Genomic DNA, 21,299 nt, shown 5'->3' with positions numbered 1-21,299 from the left:
GTGAAACAAGAGGAAAAAGGAAGGCAGACACACAAATGCTCCTTCCTGTAGTTCAGAGCAATGAGCGGACTGTTGCCTGCTGCTGATGGATCACACTTTGCATTCAGTGATCTGAATGTTCAGAGTCAGTTTGCCTGTGTTGATATGAGTGAGGGAGCATAGATATGGAACACTTCAGGTGCTTTACTTGAATTCATAATGTTGACCCTGTTAGCTTTTCCTTCGTTATGCTTATTCTTCTGATTCACTGCTTTCAAGTATTAGCCTTGCTCAGTTTTGAACTCAGGGACTTTACAAAGAAAGAGAATAAATGAGTATTCAGCTATTCTGTCAGGAGATCTCTTGACAGATGTACTTACCTCTAGCTTTGCTGGTTTGCTAGTGCTCATGTGACAGCGTATGCCTGGTCTTGATGGATTAGGATGTTTGTGTGTTAGTGGGTGGAAATTTTACTTTCCACATTACAATGCAAAGTCATATACATACTTACCAGCATGCAGTCCCCCAAATTAGTTCCAGTCCACATATCAGGAAAGATTAGCTTCACATAAAGATAAATTTCACTTGAGTTAAACCCATGAGAACTGATTCATCATGTTATTATTGTACCAATCAAATGGAAACAAAAACATGTGCATCACTCAGGTGACATTTTTAAGTAGTACAAAAGTGTAAAGCTCCCATGTAGAGGTGCATTACTTTACACACTTAAACTACTAGTTTTATTGAGCCTCTCTTAAGGAGCACTAATCTTTATTCAGCTGTTCAGCAGTAGTTGGTTGGTTTCCACGTGTATGATTTATAGCAGCACCTTATTTGAGCCCCTCCATCTCAGGTGCAACACTCAAAACGTTTTGGTTTGTGTTAGTAATAATATAAAGGCTGGTTACTGAAATAGTGGTTTTCTGACTGAGGGGTCATCACTGCTGGGTATAGAACCACTAAAGGACAGCCAGGAAACCAGGGGAAAATATGGATGGACGAATAAATATGATTTTTGGAGGGAAAATAAACAAAACGCACTTTACTAATGCAGAAATCTGAATCCGTTTTATTTACATTGTTGTGTGTTGACAGTTTGTGGGGAGTGGGGCTGAACTGTAATTGGTTTCTGAAGCTGGTGTGCTGGAAATAGCTTGAGAACCTCTGATTTAAAAAGGTTGAGCAAGAAAACAGAAATCTGTAGCACTTTTATTAAATGGTGTCTCCCTCTTGTGGCGAGTCCTGCCATTACAGCGATGCACATTAAATTGTGTTCTCTCACATGCTCCATCTACTGTTGATGTGAGGCTTTTGCAGTCAAGGAGTTAACAGACTCATCCACACAGCAAAGATTCAAGTGAGAAAAATAAAAGGAAGCAATCTTTTTCAGATTTATTTAACTTCAATATTGCGTACATACAAAGTATCTAGAAAGCTACAAAATATCTACTATTGTCAAGAAGGCATCATAATGTTACGGAGCAAAGACAAGACCATATGCAGAACACAAACAGAGCAGAGCTTCTTTTCTCTCCTTTGCTCCAACACTTTACAGTGATGGATATGAAAAGAGATCACACATCTGTACCAAGAAAAGCCAAGATATAATTTTATAGAAAGCACCTTTTTACAAAGGGGGGGCTGAAAAAAATCTGCACAAAAAACCCAAATATGTAAATGACAGTTTACATTTCATGAGCTATATGTCAAGAATCACTTTAAAGCCAGGTACCAGTACCTACTCTTAGCAAAAGCTGATATGCTTGTAGCCGCGATTCCTTGACTTGGCGCGTCCACTTTCCGGGGCAAAGAGTCCACCAGACATTCGTGCCATCAAAGGCGTCAGTCCTGCTGTTTTAGTGTTAAAATGTAAAAATGTACCAGCAGTGCAGCAGTAACATCCTTACCATCTCACTGGGCTCGCAATATTACAGATAATGTCATCACAAAACCGGGTACGACTGTATACAAGTACAATAAGAAAACAGGAACATCTAACTGTAATCGATAAATGTGAACAGATACACAAGGTAAACATAAAAGAAAAATAAAGTCCACAGTATTCACAGAACTGCGGCAAAAATACTGAATCATTTAACTTTATCTGCACCCCCCCACCCCAAGACATTGTCTGCAATTATTTAGAGCTTTGTTGATTAAACTACTTTAAGATGATTATAATTTCTGTAAGAAATAGTAAATGTTTTGAGTAATTATGATCCTTACAATGAAAGTATACAGATTTAAACACGTAAAACAATCTTAAGTTTCATTTTTAGAGTCTGTACTGTAGAATTAATATTAAATAAACATTATTTTTTCTTTTTCTTTTTTTTTTTTGTTCTAATGGATAAAAGCTCGTGTCAGTCCCTGCCTTTTCGCCATCACAGCTGTGACATTGTGAAACCATAATGCTTCCAAAAAAGCCTCGTTTAAAAAACAAACAAACAAAAAAAAGCACTTGAGCCTGCAAGTGTGCACGAAGCAGACAGCTTCAGTGTTTTTCTGTTGACATCCTGCATGCAGTCAGTGGCCGTTCAATATTAGACAATATCTTTAACCTCAAGCGAAGAAATAGTTGGGTTTGAGAAATCAATTTACAATGTAATAAAAATGAATATCATTTATTTCTTCTCCTTAGTAACCATGTTCCCCTGCTGTCATTACAGTCCTTTGAAAGGCAATGTGGTGATTTGTTTCACTTATGTCTTGGTTTTTTTTCTTCTTCTTCTTTTTTTTGGTCTGGCAACATTAAATTTATAATTTCTGTTTGATCTTTTTTTTTAAGCTGGAAAATCTGAACCAAAGGCACTTCCTTGCTACCATGCAGGACACAACAATAATTGACTGCATCTCTGTATTTTTGGTCTTCTGCGACAGGAAAGGCAGTCAGTCTTTTTATAGTACACTCTTAGAGAAGGAAGGAAAAAAAGAAAGGCTGATATTTTAGGAACATATTACAGCGTTACAGGAAAAATAACCTTTTTCTGAGCTTAAATTTGCAAACATAATTGAATATAAGTGTACTGCCTCTTTAAAAAACAAAAAAACCCAGCAACAACGAAAACTGTATTTCTAGGAGTGTACCAATTTCGAGAACCGTGATTTCTGAGATGTGAAGATGTACCAAATAATACATCTGTAAGTTATTTCTGCCCGTCTCACACAAAACTAATTTTAGACTTAGAAAACAGGGTAAATGCGGGATAATGAGTATACTCTAAGGCACTGTACACTTAGGCTTTGGCAGATTTGAATTGTGATTTTTTTTGTTGTTGTTGTTGTTGTTGTCGTCATTCATTTATTTTACACAACACAAACACAATGTAGAGATCACAGTTTTAGTGGCATCTTTTGGAGTTTACATACAGTTTGTACGTGTTTAAGGCTCGGCAATCAGCGTAGGCCACAGAAACGTGAACATAGTGTGACCATGAAGGCAGCAACACTCTGGCTTGGAGTTATCACGCGGCGATCCCAGAGTGTTGGGTGGGGGGCAAAGCCACAGCATGCTGAACGACGCATTGCTGTCTATGATTTTGTAGTGTCTCGATAGGTTAAACAGTTTTTTAAAGCGCAGAATTAACAGAATAAACGCAAGCATCACTAAGGCAAGCACAGGAAGGGAAACAAAGTGCTTTCTGACCAGATACAAGTCCGATTAGAGTCATTTTAGCAGGACTCTCACCTATTTAAAAAAAATAATAAAAAAAAATTCTCCTGCCCATTGTCAGAGAAAAGATTTGTTTGCAGCGCTGAAATGCTTAGCAGGCGGTGAGACTACATCCTACATTTATGGAGCGGATGCAGGCAAACTGTAGTGTTTTCACAGTGCATTCATTCTGGTGTCTAAAACTTGGGAGTGCTTCAACAGGGATAAATATTGCCGAAAGCTCAGTTGTTGACGTTCTTATGTAGTAATTTCGCAACATTGGCAACCACCTGCTTTCGGCCACTGCACGTATAGTGTTGTTCTGTTTCTTTGGAAAGTTTAACAGCTGTGTGTGTTTTCATGTCTGCGTATCTACAGTATGTATGCTCACAAATCATGAAGTACAGACGTACAAAACAGCCTCAAACATATTACACAGACTGCAACCATGCCGCTGATAGAAAAACAAAAAAAGGCCCATGTCCTTTTGTCTTTTTTTTTTTTCCTTAGTCTACATTAACAAAGCAGAAAAAAACGACACACACATTTTCATTTACCAAACACATCCAGGAAACTCTTTAAGGATGGCCACATTTATACCCGACAGAGACCAACATATTTAAAATTCCCATATTCAAACATTAAAACAACTGTACCGCAATTCACAGCTGCAGTCAAATAACAAACACTTATATTAAAACGGATTTATAACAACGACTCCACCCGATACCTTGACCAAAGAGCGTTGTAGGTATGACTTTCGTGTAGAGGCACTGCCACTTTTGTTTTGAGGTTGGTAAGTCTATGAGAAGGAGGAGCTCCAAGCGGATTCATTCCTTCACCAGTCTGTAGATGTGATGCTGCGCGCCGTGCTCACTGTTCGAAACTTCAAACACGCACGCCATACATAGCAACGTCTCCTGGGTGTCCCTGTTTGTCACCACCTGCAAGAGAGAGCACTTACTTTAGAGGAGAAGCGCTGCACAGCGGGAAATAAACAGAGAAATGGATGCAGCAAAGGATGGTTACCGAGTTTGAAGACGTGGACGGGAAACTGACAGACAGACTGACAGACAGCTGTGGGAAAGTGAGTTGTGTTTTTGTTTTGTTTTTTTCCAAAGTAACCTTTCGTCTTTAATTTTATCCAGTTCGAAGTTTCAGAGCTCTAATGTGAAGCTGTCACCTTATAAATAAATAGCATCACTGAGAGCGCACACTCAGCAACAAAAATAATCAACTCGAATTAAAATGTTTATTCTACCGCTCTCTATGCTAAATCCCAAGATGAATGATTTTAGCAGCATTCATTTTTTTTGTCTCATTGGCAGTTGTGCTGGATTTTACTGTTATTTATAGATTTTTATCGCCATTTTATCAGGATCATCATCTGTTAATGTCTCACTGTAACTCATAGGAATCATTTTGGGTTGAAAAGTCATATGATGCATGGAACCAACTTCATCTCCGATTATAGTTTTAGGTTTTGTCAAGCCAACGAATGCAAAAAAAAAAAAAAGCCTCTAAAGTATCCATTGGATAATTACTGCAGTGATTAATATGTTTCAGCTGGGAGCAGATTATTTAAGTCTGATGCAGTGAACAGCTTCTCACTTCTTAAACAATCATACTGGAAAAGATATTAAGTGATCAGCAAAAAGATGTTACTGCCTTTCAGAAGGGTCGAATGATTGAGCTGAATCAAGCAAAACCACTGAGGAAATTGCTGTTACTTCTTAAATTTAGTATAAGCACGATTAAAACCTGGAAGGGCAACAGTGGGGAACAATCATCTCTGAGGAGGAAATGTGGCTGGAAAAAAATATCTTGAATGATCGTGATCAGAGATCATTTACATGTTTGGTGACATGAAATGATTAAAAAAATATATAAATCAACAGTAGAATTCACAGCTATGTTTAAAACCACTTCTCAGTTGGAAAGGTCACATTCCAAGATAACAATAACATCGGGCTCAAATTGTGAACAAAGTGGTTCAGGGAACATTAGACATGATTTTCAAACATGGATCGGACCGCCACAGAGCCCAGACCTCGACCCCGTTGAGAATCTTTGTGCACATACTGGGAGGAGACTTTTCACAGAGAACCAATTCTCCCGTCCTCAGTACAAGACCTGGAAGAATTAATGCAACTCTGCATGGAAATAAATGGCGTGACACTACATAGGCTTTGCATAAGGAGGTAAATGTGTTGAATCACCAAACCTACAGGTGGTCCAATCAAATATAGAGAGAGTGATTTCAGAGCATCCTCGTCTTTATAATCCAAAAAAAACAAACAAAAAACATTAAAGCAGAGTTGAAAAATTATGACAGAAATTGACTAACAAGTAATGTTTCATGATGTCTCTCTCACGTTTTTCCATTTCCATCTTACTGTACAGAAAACTGTGTACAACTGGTGTTGAAATGTAGGGAACTTTGGATGCCTCAGCACATACGTTACATTCTTTAAATACCAGCTTATGAAAGGGAATTCATCTATGCACATCTTTTGTGTACAGGCATACTTTATACATTAAACTCTTGGACCTTGATTCCTGATATCAACTAATCTTTGAATATAAACATGTTATTTAAGGGGGGAAATGTGCAGAGTAGAATTTAATAATATCTAGTAGCATAAATTGAAACATCATGTTTCAGTAAAACCTGAGCATAGTGTTGAGCCATCTCTTGTTCTGCACAGGCCAAAATGGAACAAGAAACCAACTAACCCTATGTTTTAGGGAGAAATACACAAAATTTGCTGCAGCTACCATTTTCCCTCTATTAGGGTTACTTTGTATTCATACTGGGCACAATGGAAAAATCTGAAAAATGAAAACACAACATTAGGATTCAGCAAGAAGCAGAAGAGGAAAATGTGCTTAGAAAATTATAATATCAATCTATGAAACATATTTTTGGATCCTTCTTCCAGTCTTGTGCTACTTATATGTCTTAAAAGAACTGCTGCACTTTTAAAAATAATCATGTATTAAGTCTGACATGACTCAAGAGTTTATTTAATGATTAACACACTAAGATGGGTTTTTGGGGGAGGGGGGCTGCTTGCACACCCCTTGGCCTGGGTGCTTTCTCTGCGGTGGTGAATGACACTTTAAGACCCCATGTGATGCCAATAACAGGGTTTCCTGCCCTCTCTTATCCTCCCTTTCCCCTGCAGATAATGAGGGTCCTCGCACTGTGTTTCATCCCCTGTGGAATGAGAGGAATGTGAATCCAGGCAGAGGAACACATCTCAAGGCCTGAAGTCCCCCCACTGCCCCCACTCAGATTTTTTTAAAGCCAGCTGGAGCCACCAGCACATCCTGACAGCAGCGAGAAAAACACTCCCAGAGAGGGATGTCGCCCACTCAGGTCAGTGAGGTGATTACCAATAAGATAGTGAAGTTCTCCAGCACACTGTTCATCATATACTTCTCCGGCAGATGTTTTAGCTTATGGATGAAGTTGATCATGTATTCACACATGGGGGATCGACTTATCCGGTAGACAAAACGTCCATTTTCAAAGCGTGCATATTCAGTCTGAGGGGAAAGAAGAACAAGCAGCGCACATAAGAAATGTAAAACACACAAACAACCCCCAGGAGGTACAGTAAAAAAAATCCTGCTTCTCATTTTAGTTCATACCTCGACTTTCTCCACAACCTGCTTGCCAAAGGAGCAAACTTTTGTCGAACATGTGATGGTCATGTTCTCTGGACTCTCATACTGACTGGTGACGCCATAGAAAGATCCGGTATCATCTTGAATGTTGCAGTTTAAGTCAGCCTGAGGCAAAGAAAAACAACGAAAACATTTTCATTTTGTTACAATGTCCTTTTGTACAAGTCATTTAAAAGGAAGGAGATGAAGAGTTTTAAATGTGTTTTCTACTGAAATGAAAGGCTTGGAAGAATACTTGTACTGACAGAAAGTCCAAAGGGTTGCTGCTTTTTTATAAGATTAAAAAAATCCTCATAGAAAAATAAGGCTGAGAAGCAACATTTATTTGGGTGTTTTCCATCGCAAGTTTGATCGAAGGCAACCGTGTTTGTGCCCCGATCAAAATCAATAGGGAAAAGGAACAAACATTAAAATATTTAATGCATCCAAACCCTTAAAGTATTGTGCCATTTAATAACATTTTAATACCAATATGGAAAGTTTAGTAGTTTAAAAATACTGGATCTCTAAATACTATTAAAATTAAAATAAAACACACCTATATAAGATATTTAAAAACATTTTTTTACCAATACCTTTTTCATTTTTAAAGGATTAAAAGCCAAGATGGTGCATATTAAATTGAAAAATGCCACTTTAAAGATGACCGTGTTTCCAAGTAATCTTAAAGCCAGATTTGGCATTTCTGTGAAATTCTTAACTGTATTAGAGATGTGGTTCAAGGACTCATGTGAGCATACTAAACGCATACCAATTCTAAATAGGTTACCATTTAGAACTTAAGATAATAAAGTACGTGTTTGGAGCGCTTCAGTGACAAAATAAAGAGCGCTGTACTCCAGGACGACATGGACATAGGAAATGGAAGAACTATTCAGAGGTGAATGAAATAAAAACTACTTGTATCACTGGGAAAATTAAATTAAAATAATAACAACAATAAAAAATATAATAATACATTTAAAATATGTTAAGTTATCTGGATTTAAACTATAACTGCTCTTCTTAAGCAGTAAAAAAGTGGATTACAATTCAATAATTACTTTTTTTTCCTTTTACATACACCACTTCCAGGAGTTAGAGAGAAGCAGAAAGCTCTTCGTGTTTTTCTCCATTGTGCATTCTCAACATGCACATTCAATCGACTGCCCAGAAACCAGAATGTCTCATTTTGTTAAGTGCCTCGCCTTTTCTTCTTCCCTCTTACCTTGACTGCACACACGAGAAAATGAGAAGAGGGGTCCAACATTTGTGCTTTTAGCTCCATTTTTGGTCTCTACCAACTGCTGAGAGAAGTATTTACCTTTTTTGTTACAAGACGATTGAATACGTTTACCAGCTGCTGATTAATATCTCATACGAGATACGGATGATTTTTATCCATAGGTTTATCTTTAGCACGGTGGTTAGCACTGTTGCCGCACAGCAAGAAGGTCCTGAGTTCAATTCCACCATCAGGCCGGGGTCTTTCTGTGTGGAGTTTGCATGTTCTCCCCGTGTTTGCGTGGGTTCCCTCAGGGTACTCCGGCTTCCTCCCACCGTCCAAAGACATGCAGCTTGTGGGGATAGGTTAATTGGATAATCCAAATTGCCACTAGGTGTGAATGTGCGAGTGAATGTGAGTGCGAATGGTTGTCTGTCTCTGTGTGTTAGCCCTGCGACAGACTGACGACCTGTCCTGGGTGTACCCCGCCTTTCGCCCTATGACAGCTGGGATAGGCTCCAGCGCCCCCCGCGACCGCGAATGGATGGATGGTTTATCTTTACATCCATCCATTTCCTTATGATTTTCCAATTCAGGGTCTTTGGGGGGGGCTGGGGCAACCATTCGCACATGGAGCCAATTTAGATTAACTAATTAACGCAACACGCATGTCTTTGGACTGTGGGGAGAAGCCAGATTACCCAAAGAGAACATGCACACTCTACACAGCTGGCCAATGAATTCAAACTCAGGACCTTCGTGCTGTGAGGCAACAGTGCTACCCCAACGGCACCACCGCGCCACTCTGTATTTGACACTTGAATAAAAACATCTCTTTAACCATTACTAGAAATATTATGATGGTGTTCAGATATTAATTCAAACATTTTGACATCATTTTATACTGTAAGATGTGCACAGTCGGTCATGTAGCTTTCTGAAACGGCAAACATCTGTCTGATCAGGGCTGCTGAGCCCAGCCGTGCATATCGCATAAAAAATGAGAAGATCCTGGCCACATCTGAATAAGCATGTTAATGTGCCCATATTGGAAGAAAGATTCTAAAGAGGATTAAATGAAGTTACGTTAAAAGACTGATTTACAAGGTTGAGCGGGTCTGCTCCTGGAGGGCAGCCTCTCTGTGCCCTGAACATCCTGTTCATTACGGACACAATAAGGGGAGACGTCCTCCTACAACATTCTCCTCCTTCATTAAGCAAAGCAGTTATACATTCATTATTGTGCAGATTCTGCCTTTCATTTGAAATTTAAATTTGTCGGTCACTTCAAAAGGAATTTGAGGGACTTGGTCCAAGTGCATACGGCCCTACTTTGTTTGCTGCCGCTAGTTAGCATTTTGCATCAGGGAGGAAATGCATGCAATGTTTAAACAGCCATTAGGAGTGCAACCAGGTCACTCCATTGTTTGGAGATATTACACTGAATTAGTGGGTGCTTTGATCAAAAGCTCTCCTGCTATGCAAGTCCAAATATAGCAGAGTGCATTCTGCAAACATTGAGAGCAATCTTCTCTGTGTAGACTGATTACACCCAATCACTAAGCATGAAGCAGAACACACTGTTACTAAACAGGATTGTTTGATCAAATTTTTCACAATGCGCAAAAGGTTACAATGAAATTAATACTTATGTATGGAGAGCCTAATCAAGCTGCAACAAAGCATTTTTTTTTTTTTATCAGATACTCATCTTCTCATCAGCATTGCTTATAAATTACACTCACCCAGAATTTTATAAGGAAGAAGGAATTCTGGGGGCCTTTTGCATACAGCTCCTTCAGTCCGCCTTTCTTTTCTGGAAATTTATCGTAGATCTGACGAATGTCCACCGACTCCAGCAGGGCGTCACTGTAGGAATGATTCGTCTGCCCGATGTGCACAAACAGGTGTTTGTTGTACTGCAAGAGTAAAATGAAAAATGAATACAGATGGAAACTTGTATTAAAAAATAAAAAAGATGAAACTATTTAAAGTCGGATTCTTTTGTTTTGCAGCGTGAACTCAATAATAGCGTACATAAAAACACATGCAAAAGGAGCACGTATCAATATTCACAAAGTCATCAGCACAGAAGAGTTTACTGAAGCAAAATAAGCCAGATCTGATGTGCCAGTCCTGAAGTAATCACTGCAATAAGCAAGTGTTAGCCAGGATTAGACTGATAATGCACTGGGATGAGAAACAACTCTCTGCAACATCGCTTTTTTATTAGTCACTCGGAATAGTTTTGAGCAACTTTCCTGCTTTATGATATACAAATTAGGTAATAACATTTATGTTTCACTAACCCTCAAAATAAACTGATCCCCTCATTTGTATTAAATAAAGCTGCTTCAGCCACAAATTATGATTGAGCAACTGTGCAAAACGTAGACAATCTTACCACCTTTCGTCACATGAAAATGTAAAAATGTTTCTACCTCAGCCAAGTTAAAATGATAATATAAAACAAAAGTGCTTTGGTCATTTCTTTCCTATTTGATTTGGTCAATTTTTTAAACTTTTAAATGAAAATATCTGAATTTGGTTTGACAATGTGAATAAAAATTAGGGCCAGTTAAACCTCAAACCCGTGATGGAGAGCCAAAAGTAGATGAAAGAGGAGCAGCGAATCACAGAAAAAACATTTTGTTTTCAAAGGTTTGTTGCCCTCTTTGTGACCGTCTGAAACTCTGCTGCACTTCAGTGTAAAAGCTCACAGAACGGCGTCTCCGGCACACAGCCCCGAGTGCAAATGCAATATTTTAAGCCTCAAGTTGCATTTAAGATTAAAGGCTGTTCCTATGTTATCAATGCAAAAGACTATTCACTAAAATGAAAAACAAACATATTGTTAAAGAAATCAAAACATACAAGGAACTGATTAATATGCATTCATTCATTATTTCTGCAGGTCTCCGTGCCTTGCATCAGCCAGCCTTTTGCCCCTCTCAGCTTGTTTTGGCCTCTTCTCAGCTGACTCTCTGCCTGGGAAAATGTCCCAGTGTATTCATAGAGGAAAGGACTGGGTGATAAGAGGTGGGAATGAACACCAAGAGATAGTGAAATTTCATGCTTTGGTATAATGCTTTCACTCACAGAGTCTGGGTCTCTCTGCTGCTCTAGGAAGGCAGAGAACTCCACCAGTCTGAGTTTAGATGTACCAATGGAGCGGCCCTGCCATGCTGGCGCCGTGGGTGCTGGAGCTGCTGTGGGCTCGAAACCTGCAGAAACACCAGAACAACAAAATATTCATCTGTTCTGCTGGTTGTTTTCCCAGCAGAGCATGTGCATGTTCTTTCTGAAACACTAGTTCACATTAACCTCGTTTCATCAGGTTTGTGATGACACAAGAAAATTAATTTAATATCTTAGTGCAGATTCACAGAAATCTGACATGCTTGATTTGGAAGGAAATGCATGCTCTATAATATTTCATTCATCTCTAAGGAGACATCTCCCAATTTGATTGTTTTTATAGACAAAAAAAAAAATTCTGTGGTGAATTCAAAAGATATTGCAAAATATTTCAAAACAGAAATAATGACAGTGCACCACAGATATTACATTTTTATTGGATTAAGAAATTAGGGTCGAGATATCTGAAAAGACATTTGAAAAACAAGTTACAAAGTTCATCTTTGAATGTTGCATGTTTTATAATTAGGTAAAGTCTCACTTGAAATTGCTGTCGTGACTGCTGGTTGGATGGGATAGGGTTGCTGGGTGAAAGGCTTAATACTGGAACAAAAAACCAACAGTCATTAGGCAAAAAACGGTTTCATTTTTGTTTAAAGAGAATTTATTTATTTCCTGAAAAAGTTGGTTCAAGGTTTAAAACTTACTCTTGTGATGATCCTGGCTGACCAGCCGAAATCATACCCTGCCATAACTACAGAATTAGATGTATAAATAGACAAGAAAGAACAAGCAACAAAGAACATCCAATTGTGAGCAGCTGTTAGTGACAAGATCAGAATGGCTCTGAGCTCCATGTTCAGTGTATGTAGTTATCTTGACTACCACTCCTTTTGATCATGTGCTTATCTGATAGGGGCAGTTGTGCAAAGCTGTGGTGTGTAATGTGATTTGGCTTGGGTTTTTGGTGTGGTTGGCCCTATCGCTGCCCTGGGTGAAGCTGGACAGGATGGATCAATAGCGGGGTGCCGGCAAGGCTCTTACCCCTGCTCCAGGGAAGGCTGGGCGAGGGATGCCTGGCAGGCCGAGCTTGTTGTGAATAGCCGTGGCAGAGACGATCTGAGCCGAGGACATGGAGGCCATGCTCTGGAGGGCTTTGTCCTTCACGGCTTGGTCCTTTAACAGCAGTCACAAAAGGCTTAGCACTCGCACAGAAGGGAGAGGAGGGGTGTGTTGCAGAGGTAGCACAAACGAGACTCTAAACAACACACTGAAAGCACGGCTGACCTCTCTCACAACAGCGAAAAGCAAGCAGGTTAAAAGAAGCAGCACTGGCATTTCTATGCTACATGCAGGCTTTATTTTATTATTTTTTTTTAAAGTTATGTGCTGACTGAATTCCAATATACCGTAGCTAGCAGTGGTATGCACTTAAATGAAAGTTTGCCTGTTGACTAATCTAGTTTTTTAAAAACTCATTCAGAAGTGCTTTTCATCAAGGCTGCATTTGTGTGCATGTCAAAACACATCACGTCTAAACACAAAGAATTTCTCAACTAAAACTGAAGGACACAAATCCCACTTGGTTAATAGTTTTTTTTGTTGTTGTTGTTTGTTGTTTTTTTCACAACTCTAGTCAGTTCCTTTTGTTTAATCTTTGGAAAAGAGGTTTTTGAAATTATAGGGATTTTATTGTGAAATACAGTGAAAACCTGTATTACATACTACATACTTTCCGCTACTTTGGCCGAAGTGTTTTTATCAAATAATGCTAAACGTCTCATACTGCAGGAGACTGCACCCATACAAACTGGCAAACCCATGCAGACTCACTGGTGGCAGAAGCTACAGGTAAGCATGCTGGCAGTACATGCTGACGGAGCAGAGTCGAGCTACAGTATGCTCGTGGCATGATGACACACGGACACCAATGAACACTGCCAGCCGGTGTTGTGTTACTGTGGCAGGAGCGGAAATGCAAAACTAGAAGCTGAAGGGCAAGGCAGGTCCTAACTGAAGCAGACACGGTGTCACAAGCAGAAAACAAAATACTCACCATATTTGTAACCTAAATGCAAACAAACAAGGTTTTATTGGAAAATTGCAATTCAAACACTGCAGTTAATTCAAGAGCTATGTGTGAAAAAAATATATCAGCAATACACCTTTAAACATCGGTAAAACACAACAAAGTAAATGTCTGCTCTTCTTTACACAATACATGCACAGATGTGTAACTAACACTTAATCACAAAGAATTATGAAATTTGTATTTACAAATCATGTGGAGAAAGTCTTACGCTCTATAATTTTCACAATCTGATCAGTAGTCATCACTCAAGACAAAACAAGGGAACACTAACGTAATGACTGTAATTATACTAAAATGCCACAGACAGGACGAGAAGCAGCAGGTTTTGATGCCCCCCAGAATGAAGGGCACACTTGTATTTCTCTTCACCAATGAACTCTAATTTGCTTTAAATGAGAAAAGACAGGGATTCATACAAAAGCTGTCTGTTTTTCTTCAGACAGCCGCCTGTGCCCCTGAAAGAACAGGCATTCATGTGGCTAGCTGCCTGTCTGACTCTGTCTCTCAGTGTAAACGCACACACGCGCACGCACGCACGCACGCGCGCGCACACACACACACACACACACACACACACACAGATTAATGAGGGGTCATTAATTCGTGTTGAATACTGGGAGTGGAGCAAAGTGTGAAAGTCAAAACGTATAGTCGGCTCCCTAAGAAAAGAAGAAAATGGCACATGGGTGGAGTGTCCTTTGATATACAAGCATTACTTCATAAAATACCTTAAATTACAGGTCAGTATTATTCAAGATTACTTCTTTCACAATGCTCTTCTCCCATTTTAATGTGCCATTCTGAAAAGCTTTCTTCAGCGATTTTAACAGATTTCACTATTTCTGAAATAACTGACGAGAACGTTCTGAAATGACGACATCTGAACTGGGAGGAAGGAAAGCGACTGACAGCCATGGCATTGTGAGAGCCTGGAGTTATCAACAGATTGAAGGGAGAACAAGAAAGCAGGGGGGGGATTTCAGAAACAGCCAGCTTCACTGCCATTCTCTGCTCTGAATGTGCACCACTGAGTCTTTGACGGTGAGGAAAAGTTGGGTTACATTGTCAAAGGAAGCAGAGGTGTAATCTCCTCTTCATTTTTTAAACACGGGACTCCCGCCCCCTTTGCCATGCTGCCTTTTTTTTTAAAAATAAAGTCTGCTTAGTAAGAGATGTAAGCAGACCCATTTCCCCGCACCTTCAGCTTCCAGCCACTCACCAAAACAGCCAATGCCAGCATGCTTCCCAACATGCACACACTTTGATTTAGACTTTAATAGAGGAAAATTTGAGCCTGACCAGCCCCCAATCAAAAAAAACAAAACAAAAATGGGCAGACCATTGTTATTATGACCTAGTACTGAGTATGTGTTGTTGCACTACTAGAGAATTTGTCATTACATAAAGACACAGTAACACATCGGCTCTTTGAACAAAATATTAATCAATCTACAAACGTTGATCCAGGATGGATTTCCACAGATTTTATGTAGTTTTCTATAGACTGCGCTGCAGATTTCGAATCCTTTTCATTTCACCACTTCTACATTTTCATTTACATCCAAAATCACTCAAATGTAATCAAATTTGGTACATATGTTAATGATTACCCCGACTTCAAAAATGCGGCGACGAGTTTGAAATTTACGGTTTGAAATTCCAGACTGTGAACATTTCCACTGTTTGTTTGTTAGCTTTTAGCTCAAAGCTAGGCTCTAGTCACACAGGCCTAGACACTAGTCACTAAGAAAACATGTATATTCCTCAACTGCTAGCAAGTGGTTGATGGAAGTTGCTGGCAGCTAGTACAAATTGGCTGCAAATAGCTATATAGTGTTGCACCAAAAATCTCCTTGTGATTGCTTTGATTGCTAGAAGGCATTGCTGCAGTCACCTGTAGGCTGTATGGTCAACTTTTCTATAAATGCTTGCCACCCACTCCCCAAGTCATAGTGAAACTGTAACAAGTGCGATGCAGACTAGACATGAAGAAAGTTCGCCTTAATTTTAAAAGTTGTGATTGTTTAAATGTATTAGTTGCAGCAGAATGGTGCCACTCTTTACTTTAAAGGCAAATCTTCGTTATCCGGTTGATGTCCATCTCTAGTGTTTCACAACAGTGAAACTGTAAAGTACTTACGAGTGTTTGGAGACAAGTCTGTATTTCTTTGTGTATTTTATGCTTTGTATGTACTGGCTAAGAAATGTAGTTTTAATTAATTTTATTTATTTATTTTTAAAAACTTTTTCAATTTCAGCAAAATTACCTAGAAAAATCCAGTTCTGGTCAGGCTCATGACTAATAAAAGATTAAACATGTAGGATCCACATATCGGACTATTTTTTGTTAATTTAAATCGCAAAAGCACGTCTTTATATATTTATACAAGATCACGGTTATTTTGTGCAGCTGCTCTCAAAGCAAAGGCCGGTGATGAAAGAATTAATGTCATTGAAACCAAGCAGACGGGACAGTGACAGCATGTTTGGGTTAGAACGAGTGAGAGATGGTCAAGAAAGTGAGCAAGTGAGATTAGAAGGGCTGAACAGAAAAGCAGAGGATTTGGGTTATGGGGGGAATCAGAGGATCAAGCATTCACTCTGTCTCTACAGGAAACAGAAAGTTAAGATGCACAGCAACCAAACAAGCCCAAAAGCAGAAAAGCGCATACCTTTAGCTTGGACTGAAACTCACGAGATTTCCTTCTGGCAAGAACCTGAATGTGACTAGACACCTGCGGAGTAGGGGAGGGGAGGAAAACAAAGGAAGAGCCTGTAACCATGGCAATGAAAAGCCCCCTGCAACTGGGCAAAGCCAGACGTACCTTAATGGCAGCTTGGATTTCTCGAACTTTCTTTCTTGCTAAGACCTGTATGTGACTAGACACCTCCATTTAAAAAAAAGAGAAAAAGGAAAATAAAAAAACAGGAAAACCCAAAAAAGTACAAAGTGGATCACACATGTCTTTGTTTAAAAACACTTCAAGGAGATAAGGTGTATAACAGAAGCATCTTCAAACCACACACCAAGCTAACAGCCAATAAAGCGTTATGCTGTGTCGTCGTCACTTAAGTGAACTGATTAAGGAGGATGCAGGCCCCTTTAGCACACATTAAGAGCACACAGATGTGATCTGCTGTGTGCTGAATGAAAATCGGCTAGTCTAGTATCCTTGTGGGAGCTGCAAAAGGCATTTCACCAGCCAAGTTTATCTACGATGTCTATACAGTTCAAAATGATTTTATACTCTCAAATGAAACATTCATCTGTAGCCGTCTGAAAGAGACCTAATGTGAGCTGATGACAGGTTTGAGAGCTAGATTTGCATTCTCCTCTGGCACTTTTCATGCAAATGAAACCCAAGGTGAGTACCCCAACAAGGGAGTGATTTAACAGGAAAGTGTTTGGTTAGCTGATAAGTCTTTACATTATTCACAATCTTTTACATGAGTTGGTGCTTAAACTGGAGCTGTAACTGTTAGTCAATCAGTTGATCACAGTCATCACTCATTTTTTATAATTTCTGAAGCAAAAGAGCTAAACCTTCAGGGGTTTTAGTTCCTTCGATGGAAGAATTACATTCACATCAATTAGTCCATAGATATTCAATTTAGTTGCAATAAAACAAACTGGAGCTGGTGAGAAAAATGATCAATGTTGCTGTTGGTGCCATGTTAATAACTAAATCAATTACTTTCATGCTGTACGTGATATTTAAAGTAACATCATACGTGTTTATTGGTATTGCTCAGCGCAAACAACCCTCTTTTTGTCCAATTCTGTGCCAAGAAGATGAGACACAGGAGACAAACCACACCTTTCTGGTCCAGACTGATCAATTCACACACAGTGATCGAATGTCACTGTAAACACTGACTTGTTTATCACTGTCATTCAAGTCAGTAGTCATGCAGGGAAGTTCCTGTTTAGAGGAAAGATCAGGGGCTTCGTAGAGTCACTAAAGCACCATTAAAACTATTCAATATCGTGTAGAGATTGGTAGAAATAAGACCACTAGTACTACTACTAAGTTACTTTTAGCACAAGTGCTCACCACAGTGGTTAAGTCTGCTTATTTGACTGGGCAGAGTTTTTACAACAGACGCTCTGATGAAACCTCAAAGGCAATTTGACAGAACTACTACATTTTCAATTGCCAAGCAAATGTGTTAACCCAATAACCAAAAAATAAGAAGCACAGTGGTGAAATAGTTAGTAGACAATCGCATAAAAATGGTTCAGTTTGGATTGTGGTTGGTTTCTGATGATTATTCCAGCTTGCTCCCACAGCCCAGAGCCATGCATGGTGAGTTAATTGGTGATCTTGAATTGACTTTATGGATCTGAAAGTGTGTGGTTGTCTGTCTCTATGATAAACTGGCAACTCCTCCAGGGTGTACCCCTGCCTCTCCTCCTGTGACAGCTCAGATAATACCTGCTTCCACAACCCATAAGCAGTGTAGAAAACCTATATATTATTTATATATTTGCCTACGTTTAAATGCATAGTGTGAAAACGTGATAATCTCTTCTTGCAACACAGCAGTGACAGGGAGACAGAGGATCTTTGTCAGTCCTAGAAATCTTATTGACAGTTAGCATAGTCTTATTCTCTGTCTTACTTTGTTCCTCTAAAACAAAGGCAGCAGTGTGCACACATTCAGATTTGACAGCCCTCAAACACACTTATGTAACAGAGACGTCTCGTCTAACCTGCTTTCTCGTCCTCGTCTTGCCGGTCCGGAGCTTGATGTATCTCGCTATCAGCTCATTTCGACCTGGAGAAACCAGAAAATGAAGAGCAATGTAGATAAAAACCAACAAGAAGTATAAATTTCTGCAGTCTGAACACTTATCTGTAGACTTTGGTTGCTTCTGATTTTAGTTTTTTAACAATCAAACACAAGCATGCTTATTAAAAAATAGATTTGAATTTAGGTTTTGACAAAAACCAAACACTCAGATCAATCACAAGCATAAAAAAAAGTAGCAGTTTATAATTAAAACTACCTCTTTAGGAAACACACACTTCCCCGGGGCTTTCTTTAATTAATTTATTTTTTTATAGTGGGGTGGATTGGAGATTTCTGTACTTCACACAGTTGTTCAAATCTATCCTCTGTATCTGCATAATTACTGAAGAATACGTGCCACTGTTTAATAAATGCAGCTAATGCTCTTAAAAACCACGGTATTGTACTTCTGAAAATAGAAAGATTTATGAAAATGTCAATCTGATGGATGTATACCTAAATTCATAGATAAGAATAAAATAACTTATGGTTGTAACTCTAAATATAAGAGTATGTGTACCTCCTAAACAAACCCGAATCAGTTTTTCTATGGCAACATCGTATGACATTAGCATGAATAAAGAAAACTCACAGCGGCAGCACCGAGGCCTTTAAAATTAATCTAATTCAATCTCATTCTCTTCAAAGCCTCATGCTTTGAAAGGAAACAGGCCTGGCTGTTCATACTATTACAGAAAATAATGGCAACTGAATACATTGGGCTTAAAACAGTGCTGCTCTGACTAAATTATAATTGAAGCATAGCTTTGTAGAGATTTCCAATTAACAACAGCCCCAAACATTCTTCTGCCCTCAGCTCTGCTCTAATTGCTGTCGCAATGCACATGACCCCTGCTTAGCCCTTTCATATGGTAATAACATGCCGCCAACCAAAACTATTACACAAATTATAGGTAAGGAGGCACTCTAATTATGTGTCCAGCTGTAACTAACCAACGCCATGGATTTGCTGTAGTTCTCTATGAAATTCAACAAACCCTCAATATAATGAAACATTTTTCTACCTTTCTTCCATTATCAATTAAAGGTCTTACTTTTGTTATGACACAATAGACCGCAGCATTCTGCAGATGTGCTAATCAGCCGTATCTTTGCGAGTTAGGGAGGGAAGCCAATTTGTTAAGAGCAACGCACAGGAGGCTTCAAAATGTGAAGGCGCACAAGTGTCAATCTTAGAGGTTTAAACTTGAGACAAAGCCACATCGTGAAGGTTAGTGAAAGATATTTTTCTACCTGTCTGTAATGACAAAGCGAAAGTCTTATTTTGAAAGGCATCAACAATTAAGTAACAATAATAACAATTAATTCATTTGGATAGTTTGAATTACAAGACTAAGAATGACTAACTGGTTTTACAAATTAATTAATTTAGGCTTGATACATAAGATCTTTTTTTTAAAATCACAACTTCACACAACTAATTTAAAAGTTTTGTTCTGTTGTCTTGTATTTGCCATTTCATTTCCATGTCATGTCTTAATATTTAATATGGTGCTTTAACTTGTTTGCTATCATTCTTGATGTCACGGAGCAACTGTGACGATGTGATTTTCTATGAGAATAATTAAGTAGTCTGATTCTACTTGATTAAAAACTTTTTAGATAAAATATTTTGTGATTTTTTTAAAAACCATTTTGGCTAAAAAGAAAACAAATTTAATAATTTAACAACTGCTTTTGCTATAGTTTAATATGAAATAATAAACGAATCACTAATGTTTTAGCTCCACCATTTAGTTATCAATTATTATCAATCATACCTTTTTAAACAAAAAGTTTATAAATGAATTAATCGGAAGTTGAAATGAATGACTAAAACTGGCTTATCATATAGCATTGTATAGCCTCTTGAATATTACAGTAAAAGACCCAGCTTTGTAAGTTTAAATAGAAAGAAAAACATACTATTCAGCAACCAGAGCTCTTTAACACTTTAAAATACCCATCTCTGTGCCACACCTTCACATTTTGGTGCAAAGAGAAGCTTGTGATGTCAACCTGTAGTTTGTTGCTTGACCCTGAAGTTCTTTTCACACTGAACACTTTTGCAGCAGAGGCCCAAATAGCCCTTGCTGTGTGACCTCACTCGACACATTAACAACATCTAGGGATTTACACATCCATCGTGTCTATCCAGTGTGCCTGCCGTGTAAACTTTACCAGATAAAGCAGGGACCTGCACTATTTTCAATAATTCACGCACTGTGGCAGCACAACATGACAATACAGGCATTCATGCAAACTCCTGATTCCCAGATCAAAGCACACAAATGACCAGCTGAAAGCTTGCTTACTGTTGAATTATTCATTCTTTTCACCAGGCTGGAAAAAAAGCTCAGTGGGCCCTGGCTAGCCTGCGTTCTTTTTTTTCTTGCTTGTGTTTGTGCTGCAAAACAATTGTTAAAAAAAAAAGTGACCCGTCCACATTTATGACTAAAAACATTTTGGATGCAGCTCTGCTTTCATGCCTGAATTTCACCAGGTGCAATATTTTCCACAAAATAAAGAAAAAATGCTTTCCACAGGAAAAAAAAAAGACTAATGTTTGAAGCAAATTAAAATTTGTGGGGTTTTTAGGTTGAGGATATGCTGATCCAATAATTTACAGCACTAACATTGATTTGGTAAATCCACTTTACAAAGCTAATAAACTGTTTAACTGAAGTCCTGTTATGTTAATTTAATTTGCACTGAGTTCACATGCATTAAGGGAAGTAAAGGCA

At 38.7% G+C, this 21,299-nt stretch overlaps 1 protein-coding gene across 7 annotated transcripts in view; it reads right to left on the bottom strand.

The window, feature by feature from the left end:
• Positions 1 to 1,360: 1,360 nt before the first annotated feature.
• The window catches only part of tead1b (TEA domain family member 1b), a 52,009-nt gene continuing 32,070 nt past the window's right edge, over positions 1,361 to 21,299 (bottom strand). Inside the window, exons 4-15 of one of the 7 annotated variants that reach the window (XM_006780152.2) lie at positions 18,476 to 18,540; positions 16,587 to 16,649; positions 16,434 to 16,496; positions 13,726 to 13,737; positions 12,714 to 12,845; positions 12,377 to 12,423; positions 12,211 to 12,272; positions 11,631 to 11,755; positions 10,277 to 10,450; positions 7,292 to 7,432; positions 7,034 to 7,186; positions 1,361 to 4,578 (exon numbers count right to left, since the gene is read on the bottom strand). In XM_006780152.2, the coding sequence (XP_006780215.1) occupies positions 4,465 to 4,578; positions 7,034 to 7,186; positions 7,292 to 7,432; positions 10,277 to 10,450; positions 11,631 to 11,755; positions 12,211 to 12,272; positions 12,377 to 12,423; positions 12,714 to 12,845; positions 13,726 to 13,737; positions 16,434 to 16,496; positions 16,587 to 16,649; positions 18,476 to 18,540 (1,151 nt within the window). In that variant the 3' untranslated portion in view covers positions 1,361 to 4,464. Of the gene's footprint in view, positions 4,579 to 7,033; positions 7,187 to 7,291; positions 7,433 to 10,276; positions 10,451 to 11,630; positions 11,756 to 12,210; positions 12,273 to 12,376; positions 12,424 to 12,713; positions 12,846 to 13,725; positions 13,738 to 16,433; positions 16,650 to 18,475; positions 18,541 to 21,299 lie in introns of all 7 variants that reach the window. The other 6 variants (XM_035910086.2, XM_006780153.2, XM_006780155.2 and 3 more) reach the window with 6 other exon arrangements.

This window comes from Neolamprologus brichardi, chromosome 1, assembly GCF_056152115.1.
Source record: "Neolamprologus brichardi isolate AB-2024 chromosome 1, ASM5615211v1, whole genome shotgun sequence".
NCBI classification, from domain to species: Eukaryota; Metazoa; Chordata; class Actinopteri; order Cichliformes; family Cichlidae; genus Neolamprologus; species Neolamprologus brichardi.
The sequence above is the reverse complement of the archived record's forward strand: the minus strand, read 5'-3'. Positions and strand labels throughout refer to the sequence as shown.